Source organism: Amblyomma maculatum, chromosome 7 (genome assembly GCF_055883805.1).
Source record: "Amblyomma maculatum isolate TAMU_Amacu chromosome 7, ASM5588380v1, whole genome shotgun sequence".
NCBI classification, from domain to species: Eukaryota; Metazoa; Arthropoda; class Arachnida; order Ixodida; family Ixodidae; genus Amblyomma; species Amblyomma maculatum.
Genome location: NC_139350.1, coordinates 113,004,255 through 113,021,163, shown reverse-complemented (window position 1 = coordinate 113,021,163; position 16,909 = coordinate 113,004,255). Strand labels below are relative to the sequence as shown.

The 16,909-nt window shown below is 47.2% G+C and overlaps 1 protein-coding gene across 1 annotated transcript in view; it reads right to left on the bottom strand.

The window, feature by feature from the left end:
• The window catches only part of LOC146184445 (aurora kinase A-like), an 89,165-nt gene that overhangs the window by 48,278 nt on the left and 23,978 nt on the right, over positions 1–16,909 (bottom strand). The window contains exons 2-4 of the mRNA XM_084608541.1: positions 16,669–16,792; positions 1,747–1,826; positions 10–148 (exon numbers count right to left, since the gene is read on the bottom strand). Coding sequence (XP_084464667.1) covers positions 10–148; positions 1,747–1,826; positions 16,669–16,792 — 343 coding nt within the window. The remainder of the gene's footprint in view (positions 1–9; positions 149–1,746; positions 1,827–16,668; positions 16,793–16,909) is intronic.

Genomic DNA, 16,909 nt, shown 5'->3' with positions numbered 1-16,909 from the left:
AGTACTCACAGTCGCTGCTCTCTGGTCGTTGAATCGACCCTCCTTCCACAAGAGGGCATTTACTGCTCCCTGAGGAGCGTACTCCAAACTGAGGTAGATGCATTCTTTATCATGAAACCAGTTGTATAAGCACAAGATGTTCGGGTGCCTGTGAGGGTACGGATAAAGTCTTCGCTGACCAAGTAATTTATAACGTCTGATCATTCCTAAAAAACGCATTTAAAGCAGTAACAAATATGTACAGTCGTAGCAATATCACAAAGAAAAACTTTTCCGCACAAGACTGCGAATACAATCGGTGTGCTTCTAATAAATAATACGACGAAGTTGATGTTGATGAATCCGGAGAAAAAATAATAGTTAGAAAACTAAAAAGAACTGCTGTTACCACACATTATTCGGGATCATTAATCAATGCTGAAACGTTTTTTTTTTGTTTATTGCCTCAGGGTATAAAGGAATATGTAAAAAAAAATTAAAGGGGTAACAAATGAAAGAAAAAAAGGTTGGCTGTTCTAATAAAGCTGAACAGAGATCGATGATAAGGCCCTTGCGTCCAAGCAATGTACGTACGAAGGTGAGTTGTTCGACGAAAGGCCCACTGCTGTCAGGTGCCGAATTCTCGTCGGCTTCAGAATGTAATGATTTATATCGCATCTGCGCTATAATTTAACTCTTCTGCCGTTCAGATTAACCTAGATGAGATCAAATGCTCGAAACCGCGCGTTTAAAAACAAATGCAGAGAAAAAAAAATCAGTATTCATAACTAACGAAAAATTGCCCGATCTATATGATTGCGCTCTCTTTCATTTCTCAAGAGCCAATTCATTTAACTTACAGCCGTGTTCTCAAATTGGTTTCATTTCTTACCTATGAACTTAAGCTATAAAAACCGGTAAAGAAACAACAGCACTAAGTGGATAAAGCCAACATTGCTTTCTCAGTGAGAGATATTGTTGTCTAATTCTACATGCACTGTAATTAAAGCACTCTATGACGACATACAACCTGTCGTGGTAAACTTAGTTTCTGCGACAGTTACAGTCACATGCCTCTAATATTCATATTAAGATTCCTGCAAACGCCTGTTTCATGCACTTTTTCAAACGCTTAGTTTGTGATATTTCCCTTCAGATTAACAATCAGTAGATAGCCCCGCCAATGAACCGGACAAGATCAAACGTAGTAACACCCCTGATCCACCATTGCACGTCCGACACGCATCAATTGTTTTGCTATTGATGCAGGTGCCTGGAAGAACCAACGTATAATGCATGATAAGGATTTCCAACCCTGGCTAACTGAAAGAAGCGTTGTCAAAGACAACGCATACGCAACTTGGGTGGTGGAATGGTTTTCAGTATGAGCGTGATTTAATATTTTTTTGTCGCGAAGCTGTAGTTTTCATTTCCTGTCTGGCGGACTTCGAACCAAACTTTGCGTGCCTAGACTTTCACTGTGGAAACAATTCAGACTGAAAAGGCAGTGGTAGGAGAACTTACACCAGTTTGCAAACTGTCACACGCAGAAACATGTTATATATTGGCAGATGAACAAGACCGTCAGATGTCAATAGAAAGTTTCAAGTAATAAGCACGTGCCGAAAGAAAAGAATGAGAACTACACGAACACATGGATGCGCTAAAATCACAGATTGGCGTCAACCTTGAGCAGGCTTGTAGTGCGATGCAGTAGGCTACAAGCTGCATTCGTGTCTGTGCAGATAAGAAATAGGGCGAGCTTACCTGAGCTGCGACTGTATCTTTATTTCTCTAATCACTTGGAGCTCCATGCCAGCCTCCTGCAGCTTTGCCTTTGAGAGCACCTGCACGCACAACGTTACTGATTATTTTTTAACAATACAAGATGATCTGGATTAGAGGAGGACAAGAAAAAGAGGCTTTGCTTACACAAGGAGTGGTAAAGCATTCATTCTGAGCATTTCACCTCGGGATAGTCCGCAAAAAAACAGAGAAAAGCATATTTTCACACTGTTGGCGACTGGGGCTAGGTTAACAGAGCCGGTAGAGGTGGAATTACATGGTCCAAGGTTTAGGCACATCCTGCGAGTCCGGAGCCGATTCACTTCAACGTCGTTTTCACTCCGAGCGCCCCCTGGAATTCCTCCCTCCTTAAAGGCCCACTGTCCACCCTCCGGTCGAAAATATTTTCTTCCGCGGTGACTGCGAGACTTCGCCCCTAGAACGCAAGGCCGCAAAATGTTTTTGAAAAGAGTAACTAATAACGCAGTTACAGACACCGCAATCACCCGATTCTGTCATGCTTCTCTCCTTCCTTTCCCTCCGAAAGGTGTTTCACTCTCCTGCCCGAGGTCGTCTAGCCTCCGCAAGACAAATTCCCCTTCCTCCTCCGCGTTTGGCGGGAGGTGAGGCGTAGCACCCCGCGAGCGCGAAAGAAAAAACGACCGAGGGAGCGCGCGTCGCTGGATTCAGTATGGCCGTGGCGAGGGAAAAGCGCGCAGCGAGCGGTAGACACCCATCCTTCTCCCGTCAGTCAGCGAGACGGACCAATGGACGTCGTACGCGGTACCTACGTCATTACTGTGGCCCGTCGGGCCAGCGCAGGAAACGGGGAAGCTGGCTTCCCAAAGGAGAGCATGAGAGAGCTTTGAATTGTATTTTCTATGCTTTGCGGCGCGCGTGTCACTGTAGCATTTTCCACAGACTATCTCCGGTACCTGATCGAAACACTGGGCTCCTTTGCTTAAAAGGGCCTTCCCTGGACAGTGGCCCTTTAAGCGTAACGCACCCAGTAATACGTGCACACAAGCGTACAAAAGCAACCCCCCCCCCCCAAAAAAAAAAAAAGTTTGTAGATGTAGTTTGTCAGTCACCGTGCAAAGTACGGCTTCAATCGTAAGACATGAACTGTCTCTGGACGAGGTAGCCGACGGCCTGTGTGCTCTGATCCATCCGGGAGCACCTCGTAATTGACGCTACTGATGCGTCGCATGATTTTATATACGATCCGAAGTAGCGGCAAATTGGCTTGTCTGAAAGGCCGCGGCGTCGAACAGGAGTCCACACCCACACCTGGTCCCCGGTGTTGTATGAAGCTTGTCTGTGGCGAAATACTGGAAGTAGTAAGCGAATATGTCTACTTAGGACAGGTAGTAACCGCAGATCTAGACCATGAAAAGGAAATAACAAGAATAAGATTGGGATGGAGCGCATTTGGCAAGCACTCGCAGATTATGACTAGCAGCTTACCGGTATTGCTCAAGAGGAAAGACACCCATCCTTCTCCCGTCAGTCAGCGAGACGGACCAATGGACGTCGTACGCGGTACGTACGTCCATTGGTACGTATAACAAGAATAAGATTGGGATGGAGCGCATTTGGCAAGCACTCGCAGATTATGACTAGCAGCTTACCGGTATTGCTCAAGAGGAAAGTATACAACAGTTGCATCTTGCTGTACTCACCTATGGGGCTGAAACGTGGAGGCTAACCAAGAGAGTTCTACTTAAGTTGAGGACAACCCAGAGAGCTATGGAACGAAAAATGGTAGGGGTAACATTAAGAGATAGAAAGCGTGCAGAGTGGGTCAGAGAAATAACTCAAGTTACCGACATTCTAGTGGAAATTAAAAAGAAGAAATGGACATGGGCAGGACATGTAGTGCGAAGAGAGGATAACTGATAGTCGCTGAGGGTAACAAACTGGATTCCAAGGGAAGGAAAACGTAGCAGGGGACGGCAGAAAGTTAGGTGGGCGGATGAGATTAAGAAGTTCGCAGGGGTCAAGTGGATGCAGCTAGCACAGAACCGGGTTAAGTGGAGAAATATGGGAGAGGCCTTCGCCCTGCAGTGGGTATAATCAGACTGATGATGATGATGATGATGTCTGTGGCGGAGGTTGTACCGGTGTGAATCCCTGTCCTGTTGCTGGGTTGTGTGGACGCGTGCTAGTTGGCGTGCTTGCTCAGCGTCAGAACAAACTGCTCGGCGTCAGAACAAAGTCCGGTATCTCTTTGGCATGGAAGCATTGCGTCCAGCATCGTCCGAACCTCCCTGCCGTAAACAAGGGGAAACGGCGTAAAACGTGTAGTCTCTTGGACTGCGTATTGTATGCGAACGTCAGATATGGTACGATCGCATTCCAAGTCTTGTGCTGGACGTCGACGTACATCGCCAGCATATCCGCGATGGTCTTATTAAGCCTATCCGTCAGGCCATTGGTCTGAGGATGGTAAGCAGTAGCTTTTCGATGCGCCGTACCGCTGAGATGAAAGACTTCGGCCATCATTTTTGAAGTAAAGGCAGTCCCTCTATTAGTAATAATACAGGTAGGAGCACCGTGCCGTAGTATAATCTGGTGTACAAAGAAATGGGCAACTTCAGGCGCTGTACCACTAGGTAACGCTTTGGTCTCGGCATAGCGAGTCAGATAGTCTGTGGCGATGATTATCCAACGGTTGTCACCAGAGGACCGAGGGAAAAGACCGAGAAGGTCCATGCCGACTTGATCAAACGGTGGTCGTGGTGGTATTATGGGCATGAGGAGGCCTGCAGGCTTTGATTGCGGAACCTTCCGACGCTGACATTGCCGACAGCTCCTGACATAGCGCTTTAGCAACAGTTGCAAGGTTGGGCCAATAGAATGTCTGCCGTATCCTAGCAAGTGTGCGAGAATAGCCCAAGTGGCTAGAGGTTGGTTCATCGTGCCACGCGGAAACGATTTCCTCTCTTAGAGCTATGAGTACCACGAGGAGGTAGGTTCTCGACTCCGATCTAGAGTTGTGCTTATAAAGCACACCACCTCTAGGCAGAAAGTTGAGAGGCTCCGAGATAACCACTTAGGTATGGTGGCTGGCTGACCTTCTAAATAATCAATCAGTGCTCGTAAATCTGGATTGGCACGCTGCTGATGAGACATATCTGAAGCATCAACAGCTCGGAAGCAACTGCCAGCGTCATCCGTGTCTGGTGAAGCGAGCTCGACAAGCGCATGGGAGAGCGTGTCAGCATCTTCATTCTTATGCCCGGACTTATAAACAATAGCGAGATCGAACTCGTGTAGTCGAAGGCTCCATCGCGCCAGGGGGCCGCATTGGTCACGCAGATTGGCCAGCCAATAGAAAGAATGGTGGTCAGTGACCACTTTAAATGGACGACCATAAAGGTAGGGGTGAAATTTCGCAGCAGCCCAAATAATGGCGAGGCATTCCTTTTCAGTAGTTGAATAGTTTGTCTCGGCGCGGGATAAAGTGCGGCTGGCATAGGCGACGACTCGTTCCGCACCCTCTTGACGTTGCACGAGAACCGCCCCATGGGCAATGTTACTGGCGTCGGTGTGTATTTCTGTCTCCCCATGCTCATCGAAATGGCCTAAAATAGGCGGCGATTGGAGACGGAGACGCAGCTCGACAAAAGCAGCTTCTTGGTGTCTCCCCGGGTGAGTCGAGTCAATGGCTCAGCGAGATCAGCGAAGTTGTCGATAAAACGCCGGTAGTAACTGCACAAGCCGATAAATCGGCGAACAGCTTTCTTGTCACGTTGTCACGAAATCGGCGCACATTTTCATCAAGCCGGCACGGCGTGAGGCCCGCGCGGCGTCGCGTGGAAAGCATGTAGAGAAAAGCCCCCTTCCCCGCACGGGAGAGTGCGTAGCTATGTACGCGTTGCCGTCACCCTCTTTCCCATTGCCCGGGGAGGACGGTGGTTCATCGGACTGGAATCCACAAGAAAATTCCAGAATCTTCTATGGGACCTAGCCAATGACGACGCGCGGCTCGACGGGAGGAAGAGGGAGCGCTATAACCAGCGAAGCTAAGTGTGTGTGCGCGCTGGTTTTGGTGCGTGCTAACAGACAGACGCGGCGCGCCCTATTTAAAGAGACCGCGCTGCTTGTGAGTCAGTCAGTCAGTTCGTCAGTGTTTTGTGACGTGCTCGCCTGTGCTTCGGCTGGACTACCGGGGATCACCCGCTGCTGGCAAGCCCACGGACCTCCAAGGGAGCGGCGCTCGTCTCGTATGGCGGCCACATCGTGACTCTTGAGGCGTCGGACTGCAACAGTGCCCAGTGAACAATTTGGTGTTTGTTTATGTAACTCTCTCGTGTTTCATCCGTTGTAAAGCCTCTGTGGTATTGAATCATTGTGGTTGCATGCTTAGCGTTTGTATTCTGTGAACCTCTCGTCTGATGTATTTCAAGTGATCTTGTGTATTCATTTGTATCGTCTCTTGCTCTACATAAATTGTGTTTTGTTTGTTACTTCTGACTCCAATCCTTACTCTGGTTTGAACCGGCGACAGCTGGGCACCAAACGACCACCCTCTTCTGTCACTACTAGGTAGTTAGATTCCGGCTGAGCTTGCCACGCAGGTCGAGGGCATCTCCTTCGCGACCGGAACAGCTACCCCCACTCACTCTAAGGGTGTCTGGGAGTGTGCGCACCGTTAAGGGCGCATAGTTAATAACACCCCCTAATTATTAACGGGTGACACACGTGGAATCAGAAATTCCGCAAGAGCAGCAATCTTGTCAGGGTCGGGCTTCATGCCGGCGGCGCTGACGACATGGCCGAGAAATTTAAGTTCTCGGTAGCCAAAGTGGCATTTCTGTGGCTTAAGTGCCAAGTTAGCGGATCGAAGGGCTTCGAGTACTGACAGCAGGCGCTTAAGATGTGCAAATGATTCCGCGAAGATCACCACGTCATCTAGGTAGACTAGACAACTCTGACATTTAAGGCCGGCGAGGACATTGTCCATCATCCGCTGAAATGTGACCAGCTGTTTTCATTGTTACTCGAATTCAAAGAGTGTTTTGCATCGTCGTCAAAAGTGAATCAAACTCCCATCGCCAAGCACCAGATCGTGAAGTTCGATAATGTGCGCCCAATCCACCAGCATCCCTACCACGTCTCTTCGACCGAGCTCGAAGATATTAGGTCACCAGTTAAGGAAATGCTCGAAGATGAGGTTTTCCAGCCTTCCAATACCCCGCACCTCCACCAGATTTGTCATGGTGTTGGCGACTGTGGCTAGGTTAACAGAGCCAAAAAGAAGAAGGTGTTCGTTACCAGAACGCTGTGTCCCAGTATCCGTTGTTTTTTGGAATTTGTGACATAACCGGGAGGTGCCGCTCCCGTTTCCGCACCGCGATGCAAGTGGACACTCATGGGCCTCCTGTGGAACCCGGTGCGTCGGCAGCGGTCGCCCAGAGGAAGCACCTCTACAACTTGAGTGACGCAAACAGCCAGGCCACCGTGCTGTACTCGCATGCTAATGATGACTCTTCTGCCGATGACGATGGTTTCGTGCAGGTGCTTAGCAAGAAAGAAAAGCGAAGACTACACCATCGACAAGATTCGTCCTCATCAAGCACGTCCAGGGCCATCACTACGCGAGGCCCTCCGACACACACTGTCTTGTTTGTGCCAGAGACGCCAACAGACAATATGAAGCAACTCAACAGGCAAGTCATGTCTGTGTTCCTTGCAAGCCTCGTCCATGGAAAGATTAAAGACGTTAGAGTTAATCCTTACAAAAACATAATTGTCATTGATGTCATGGAGCGGAGCGCATTGGAGAGATTGACCACCATCAACAAACTCGGCGACATCAGTGTGCGCTCCCATATTCTTCAGGACAGTGGCACTATAGCCGGCGTCATCTACAATGTTGACGAGGCCATCGCTGACACCGGTCTACCAGTCTTAATCAAACCAGCATCAAATAGCATCTCCATACTGTAAGTGCAGCGCCTCGGGAGATCGAAATGCATCAAGCTCACTTTCAAGGGAGACTGCATACCATCGCATGTGAAGGTTGGACATTTCCGACGCCCGGTCCGGCCTTTCGTGCCCAAGCCACTTCGCAGCAGAAAGTGTATGAAGATCGGGCACGTAAGTGCGGTCTGCAAACATTCTATCGTGTGTCCTAGATGCTTCGAGTCGCATAGCGGCAACATTTGCCGCGCGATTGTTCTGAAGTGCGCCAGCTGCCACGGCCCTCATGACTCCTCCTCAAAGGACTGCCCCCGCTTAAAGACAGAACAGGCGGTGCTGAAGCAAATGTTGCATGATCAATCTACACACAGAGAGGCCGCTGCTAAAGTGTGACGGCATCGTTCGCTTCACCGAAGATCATCTAAGAAAGCAATTAATTTTGATAGCAAGTCCTCGAGCACTCCCGCAACTTGTCTTACTCCTATTCCTGCAGTTTTAAATCAAGGGACCTCGACGGGTGGTGAATCTGGAAGTGGTGCCTCAGACGTTAATTGACCACCGCTACCAAAACTTTCCACGTCCGCTGGGCCAGGAATCTTGCTGCGAACCGAATCTCCTGCACCTACTGCCGAGCTAGAGAAAAGTCATGATGTGGAACGTGGCCAAGATCTAAGGTAATTGCCATTCTCACGTCCATGATGAATGCAATCCGCGCTGTGCTATCTAGTCTGCACACACCAGCAGCACAGAAAGCGCTACAGGTTCTAGACGCGCTAACACCAGTTCTAGCGGCTCTACAGTAGTAGACACAATGGCTCCCCCAGCATTAACATTTGGAAAAAACATTAAGGACGCCTCTATTTTTCAATGGAAAGCCCGTGGGCTTCAGTCCCGAATTGCAGATATTCGACAATATGTTCATGCAAATCGCTTCCCCATCCTTGTGATTTGTGAGCCGAATGTACCAAAAATCTTACGACTGTCAGGCTACGAGGTATTTGCATCTCCAACGCACCAGGGAAACAGCAAGGCCATCATTTATATTCGGCGAGGACTCACATATGTAATCCATCCGGTTACTCCCAGCAACGACAAACAGTACGTTTGCCTGACAGTGAAGAAGCGCAATCTCACGTTTACACTTGTGGATGCGTATATGTCGCCATCAAGTCATTTTGACGCCACACGATTGAGCGGCTTGATGGCGATTACACCTGGCCCTTGGATCATTATACGAGACTTTAACGCTCACCACATGATGTGGGGAAGTGTTCGAATGAACCTCAAGGGAAGAAAACGAGTCCTTCGCCTCTGATCATGACCTGCAATGTCTTAATGACAGTACACCGACCTTTTTTCGAGGGGCAACTTACAACAGCTGTCTTGATTTAGCTTTCGTTTCTCAATAATGCCTTACCAACCACGTCCAATGGTTTGCAGATATAGAAACACATGGGAGTGACCACATTCCTACATATGTGATCATTAACTGGCTTTCCACGTCCAAGTCTGTCCCATGAATATGCCACATCGATTGGTCGGCATTTCAAGCACTTATGAAAGATGCTTGCACAACAGGCCTCTCTGCAAGTATTGGAGAGAAAATTAAGGAGGCCATGATAAACACGACGTCTTTATTCACCCTAGTGCCTACCTACACAGAGTTTAATACGGATTACAGTGCCTGCGAGCATTGCGACGGAGGGAAGAGCATAGATACCGACGCACGAAGTCGCGCCTCGACCTCAGAGATGCAAGGCGCCTGCAAAAGAAAATTGAGCGCCGAATTCAAGCCCTGCAGGAAAAACGTTGGCGGTCATTCTGTGAAACGCTTGATCCCCGCAAGCCTTTATCACGCATCTGGAATGTCGTTCGTGGTCTTCGAACATCCCCTAAACAGCTCTACCATTTCAAATCTGTCGCAATCTATCAAAGACGTAGTGAGGTCGAGGTAGCAGAAGATTTCTGCGCTAGGGTAGCAGGCCAATTGACTCCAACGGCAACGCTACATTTCAACGATGTTCCAGCTTCCCGGGATTCACGAATGGACCTTCTCTTCTTCGTGTAAGAACTTGACGTGCGCTGGCTTCTTGCAGACGATCATCCTCGCAGGGTCCCGACGGTGTAACATACACTATGCTTGGAAATTTTGGACAAGAAGCTAGGCACGCTCTTTTGGAATATTACAACAAATCATGGAGTGAGGGTACAGTTCCAGACGAGTGGAAGTGCAGTCGTTTAGTTCCGCTCCTGAAACCTGGCAAATCGCCTCTGGATTTGACATCATACCGTCCAATTGCACTGAGTAGTTGCGTTGGTAAAGTACTGGAAAGAATGCTGCTTACAGGTATTGAGTGGTACCTGGAACACTACCGCATATATCCGGATATAATGTCAGTGTTTCGACGTGGACGCTCTCCAAACGGCAAAAAAATTTGAAGCGCTTACCCGCAGCTTTGTTCCTGGATATAAAGAGCGCATATGACAACAGTACTCACCAGGCCATTTTGGACGCTCTGGAAGCTGCCGAGCTCGGCGGTCGTGCCTTTTGCTGGATACGCTCTTATTTATCCAAAAGATCTCACTTTATGCAGACTGAGGATGGCCCAACATCTCATTTAGCTTCCCGTGGAGTACCACAGGATGGAGTACTAAGCCCAACACTCTTCAATCTTACTCTTGTCGGGCTTGTTGACTTAATACCACAGTCGGTGCAACTTTCAATATATGCGGACGACATCTGTATCTGGACATCAGGAGTTACGCGCCCACAGGTAAGAGCGAGGCTTCAAAAGGCGGCAAGTACAGTTGCGTCCTACCTCCACCGCAAGGTCTGCATATATCAACTGAAAAGTGTTCGCTAATTCAATTTACACGCAAGAACATGTCACCTTACAGCGTACGCATTGATAGTAAAGCAATACCCTACTAAAGCAGCCATCGCTTTCTGGGAGTGATCATCAACAAAAATCTTTTGTGGACTCCCCATATTTCATTTATGAAAGCGAGGCTGGCAGCCGTTGCTCACATACCTGCCTTTATTGGGGAAAAGTCATGGGGAGCGTCCGTGCGGTCAATGCTCCAGCTGTATCATGCATTATGTATGGGATATATTCGTTACAGCTTACCTGCACTTGGAAATGTCAGGAAAATCAACTTAGGAATTCTACAGACGTTCAAGCTCAAGCTCTGCGAACCTGCCTGGGATTGCCGAAATGTGCCTCTACGGCTGCTACCATTTTGTTTGCTCAGGAGCATCCAATATCTACCTACCTAACATTTGACGCCCTGAGGGGACATTTCCGACATATCACCCGAGTTCCCTGTCATCATTGGCCAGTCTTCATATACCAGGCCGCGTACATCGTTTACAGAGACCGTTGATGCGCATCGCGCTATTCTGCCGTCCCAGTTTACACCCGCATCTAGACCGTCCTCTCCACTTTGAAGCCTGCATCAACCACACGTGCTTCTTTCAATACCCGGCATCAGGAAGAAGTTCGAGCTATTGCCGACAGAACTAAAACAAATCACTCTTTAATACTTTTATGAGTACCATTCAAATCGTATGCACGTCTACACCGACGGTTCAGTGAATGCCGTGAGTTCTTCAGGCTCCATGGTCATACCCGCAACTACTACAGAAATAAATGTTAGGACAATTCACCGTACTTCTTCAACAGCCGCAGAACTAACCGCTCTACGTGTCGCTATTAGTCATATCAGTCAGCAAAGCCCTCAGCGATGGTCTATTTTCACAGATTCAAGAGCAGCTCTTCAAGCCTTAAAAGCGGCTCTTCGCCGTGGAGCCCATGAGCAACTCGCCGCGGAAATACGACAACTTCATCACTATGCTCTAAATGGAGGACATGACATCATCTACCAATGGCTTCCAGGACAGAGCGGCATAGCGGGCAATTTCCGGGCGGACGAGGTCGCACGAACAGCCCACCAAGGCGATGATTGTGTGTTGATTCCATTTTCCAGGGCAGACGCAGCGGGCAGGCTTCGCGCACTTGGGCGGGAACACACGCTCGCCTTGTGGAATTCTGACAAGTTTGCGAACTGCCGCTTAAAATACCCGGACCCTGACTTGAAGCTCCGGCTTCCACCTGGCCTACCCCGATATGAAGAAACTTTGCTGTGCCGCCTGTGGGTTGGTGTAACATTTACAAACTCATATTCTTTTGTGGTAGGTATGGCAAAGAGCCCTGCATGCACAAACTGCGGGTGCGAAGAGACTAAGGGCCATATTCTTTGTGAGTGCCCCATATACAGCGAGGAAAGACAGTGCCTATGCCGTACGCTGGAGCATCTAGATGGCCGCCCACTAACTCAAATTAAGATCCTAGGTTCCTGGCCACGGCGGTGAAGACCTCCCAGGCACTGCTCCGCTTTATGAAAAGCACAGGACTGATCAAAAGGCTATGATTTTTTATGTTACATAATATGACTGTGAAGGGATGCGATGTGACATGTCTGTGATGTAACTGTACTGTCATCACCCATCCCTCTCTCACCCACAACTTTTATACCAATCTACCCCTCTTCCCCAGTGCAGGGTAGCCAACCAGTTCCTTTACCGGTTAACCCCTATGCGTTTCCTCCTCATCTTCCTTCTCCTCCTCCTTAACAGAGCCAGTACAGGTGGAAATACACGGTCCAAGGTTTAGGTACGTCCTGCGAGTCCGGAGCCGATTCACTTCAACGTCGGTTTCACTCCGAGCGCCCCCTGGCAATATATACCAACCGGTAGACGGTGAGTACAGGGCCACCTTGGAAGCGCTTTGTAACCAATGTTACCAAGCTGCGCGATAGCAAGGCAGGGCCTATTACCTGTTAACGCACTGCTTTTTAACTCTTTGTAGATTTTTTTAAGCATGCAAAAAGGTATTCTTGAAAAATTTAAGCACAGTTTCCTATGTCAGACACCCTGTTAGCGATTGCATAGCAGCAGAAAGCTATGATCTGTAGGCGAATGTTATCAGTGTTCTTATGTTGCGATATGCCTTGAATCTTCCTGCATGGACACGCGCAATGTTCATGTGGAAGGAATAATATCGCAAAAGGCAGACATGGAAAGGTGGTGAAAGATGCTAGTACCACACTTTCTGAAGGCTGACTTGAATATATCTAGCATAGCATGTCAATCCTGCAATGAAGGAGACATGCTCGTTGACTTCAGACGATCGAGGGGAGAATTTTATGAAAGAAAGCCCTCAACAATTCAAAGGTCGAAAGGTCATGGACAGAAATCTTGTAGACGGGAAACTGAAGCACTGCTTGATAAGGGTCTAGCGCCGGCGGATGTAGTTTACAGCACGTCCTGTCTTTCTGTGCCTTTCCGCGTACGTACCTTGATTTATTTTATTGGCAAAAGCTATGCGATATTTCCTCGTCTTGAAGCTTTGTTAACTTATTTGCCGATACAGAGGTGCCCTTTTGATTGCGAATAATTCACACAACAAAGACAGAGAGACTCTCTGTCTCAATTTCTCTCACTTTCTACTATCTCTCTCTTTAAAAATTGAGTCTCTTTCTAGCCCTCTGCTGTCTCTCTTCCTCCTCCTCTCTCTCAAAACGAAAAGGAGATATGGAGGAGAGGAAAAGGAGGGGTAGTAAGAGGGAGACAGGGGCAGAGAGTCTCTATTTCTTTCTCTTTATTCCTCTTTCTCATCACTAACATTATCACGAACTATCGGTCGTTATATATCAGCACCCCACTGATATCCCGTGGAATAGCACAATCTCCCGAAAACGTTCTACGGACGCCACTACAGCTGCTAAAAGCTTTCTCTTTAATAGCCTCGCACTCGGAGCGCGTAGTGCCACTCCTCCTCTATGATATGGGCGGACACGGTGAAAGCAGCGGTGCGCCAATCAATGCTACGCTTAACGCGTATGCACTTGTTAGGGTTTTGCATGCAATGCAACTTGAATAGTAAAAAAGAGCATGGGAACAGAAGGTTATCCGGTTGACTAACTCTGTGGCGTTCTCTAATGTATTAAGAGCTGCTGAAAGCGAGAAACCTAGCTCGAGAACAACCGCCATCTTGCAGTGTAAAGCTACTACCATAAAAACGAATGGGCATTGCACTATCTTAGAGATTTTTATATTTTGTATCCTGATCTGCATAAAACCCACCCCTGACCTTTCCTTCTTTCACGCCTTTAAATATTTTTTTCTTCCCCTTTCTATCTCCTCTCTGTCCTTTATATTTTTGGAGCGCGCCTCTTGAATGTCAAGAACCAACCGAGTGTTTCTTCTTGGCAGTGTTTTGTGTGTGCTCTCAATGCTTTATTGGTGGAGTAAGGTAAGAGAAAAACTCAATAGACTCAACAAAATTATAAAATAAATAGATGACTCTATACGCTGCCACAGTTTACGTGATGATTTCTCGCGAAAAAAATGATTTCAGTGCAGTCTCCTCAAATTTGAAAAGTATTAAAGGATTAAAACAACAATATAGAGGTTTCACCTAATGGGAAAGATAACTAATCATTGGATGCCAAGAGCAATAGTGCTACTTTTTCTTTTCTAACAACATGTACCTCACAAGCTTTTACAACGGATAATAAATGTGAGCCTAGTCATGCCGACAGCGGCCAATCCTTAAAATAAACGAATTTAGCCACAGATTAGAATAATCGCTCAAAAAAAGAGACTTATTCAAGTAATGATGGGTCCTTATTTCACGAGAATATTATGTCTATTTTTTTTTTATCTGGCCGGATTTAGGCACGACGGCAGCATCAGAGGAAAGCAGCTAAAGCATACTCAAAGAAGAATCCAGGATAGCAGGCTCCACTTCGAAGATTACTATTGAAGGGCATAGGTAAAAATGTCCCGGGAGAAACACATGCGGAGAAACAAAACGCCCCGGAAAATGTCCCCGGATGAAAAGGCTCCTAAGGAAGAGCCCCCAAGGCAAAATTCCGCCTTGGGAAGGAATCTTTTGGAAATGAGCTTCGATGCTTCCTTGAATTTGGCAACACATACAACCATTCTAGGATCTCTGTGTTTCGTGACGTCCTTACTGGCGCTGCACAAGTCGTGGGAAAAAGCATGCTCAGTGCTCCTTTTCCCCGGGGCTACGGTTGGAATATATACAAGGTCAAATCACGCTCCTACAGCAGCGGTCATGTTGCGAGAAATCGTAAACTCATCGGACAGTGATGTCGGTAAAGCGCAGAACGATCTAAACACGCACTTGTCATGGTCATGCTATTACAGTTGATTAAATTTATTTTCAGAATGAATGCCTTATATCCGTTCGATTTTTGTTTGGGTGCAATCTGATGGATGTAGGTGCTTTAGCGTACATTTGTGCAGCTAACCTTGGGTAAACGCAGTCTACCCCTTACTTGTGGAAGAAAACAGCCAGTAAAAACTAACACACCACTAAGGTTCAAGCAACACCAAAAAGATGCCTATAGATTAAGTGATAATTGGTGAGAACAAAAGCTGTGCACTGCTTATAGAGGAAATCTTAGTAAAGTTGTTAGAAATTCACTTATTAGCTGCTCAAAAAGAGAACAGAGGTATATGCATTCTCTCTGAACCTAACAAATGTAGCGTAATTAACGTTTCTCTTAAAACTGTCAGTATATAAAACAGCTGAATTTACATGCTTCGACTGCTACAACTTTTACGTTAGTGCGTCTCTGGATATCTGTGAAAGGTAAAAAGAAGATCAAAAGCTGGCTTTTATTGGTTGCTTCACTGCCATGCCGGTCAATGAAACGCCGCTATCACTCTGTACCACCCAATGTTGCATATGAATTGTAGTCAGGCTCATATTCCTTAGCCCGACGGTGGTAGCTTATCTGGCCCCGTCAGGATCGTCAGCGTTGGTAATTTCTGAACAACTAGCATGGCTGCCGCTAACAAAATTATTTTTTCACCGTCAGCTACTACCAAACACTAAAATTTTAATGCAGAAATTCAGAAATGCCGATCTGTACTACGCTTGCCCTGTTTCGCGGAGGCGACTGCACATACCACCATAATATTTGTTCTATAGTTAGCCACCAGAGGGTGACACCTTCTTAATAAAATGGTCTTAAGCAGCCGAAATTTTCAGACCGTAAGCAGAAGCTCCATCTTTAAATGCATGATGAGATATCATAATTAGCTACCGTCATGCCTAGTTTGCGCACAGGCATTTTTCTACTCGGTTATTCAATAATTCCTATAAGAAGTACCTCTGCGTCTCGCACATACTCATTAACACAGTCTTAAGCTACCACATTAGACATAGATATAAAGCCCCGATTTGACCAAGCAGTACCGAGCTATATGATCTAACTGTAGGGTGTCTCTCTTGGGATCCACGGATCGCGGGCACGATTCACATCTCACTCCTTCTTAGAGGAACTTCCCCAGATGGCTCAGCTTCAAACTCCGCCATGTTATGTGGTCTCTGGACGTCGGACAACCCACCGATCAATCAGTGTCTGCCTGGCCTCCTCCCCTTCTAAGTACTGCGGCCCTGTCAGTGCATCTTCTGGAAAGGAACGTGTGATCACCGATAACGTCGGCTCAAAAAGGCGGTCTCCCTTTCAAAGATCTGAATGGAGGGTTGTCTGACATAATCCGCCCCACACTTGCAGATATGGAAAGCTTCATACACTTCGCGGTTTAGTCGATCTGGTTAATACAGCAAGATTCGAGCTTAATTGGAGAGCGCCTTGAATAATCACTTCTGCTGTAATCCTCTCCACTTCTTTTTGACCACACGCAATGCAGTGTGTAGAAAAAGGCGCCAAACTCAGATCAGACAAGGACGAAAAATTCCCTCTCAACGGTACATTGCTGTGGCGCTAGCACTCGTGGTAACAGCATTGCTCTACGATAGCGTAATGCAAGTCATACACTAGCAATGAAGTGTCTTAAGGAACGAATGAACATCATATGAATTTAATGCAAATAATCTCAACTATTCGCACTTTTCCTAACGCTTACTTTATACCCACCTTGAGTGCCACTGTGTATTTAGTAATCCTTTCCCGGGCAAGGTAGACATGACCGAAGCCACCCTTACCCAGTGGACGACCGATCTCATAATCATTCAGGGTCCACTTGTCCGCTCCTTCAGGGCTGTGATCCAGAAAAGTTCGTATCACTTAAATGATGAGACAAAACACTAACTGAGACAAACAAGATGCATTAAACGACAAACCCACTACACAGGTCCAAGCGGTACGAGAATATGTG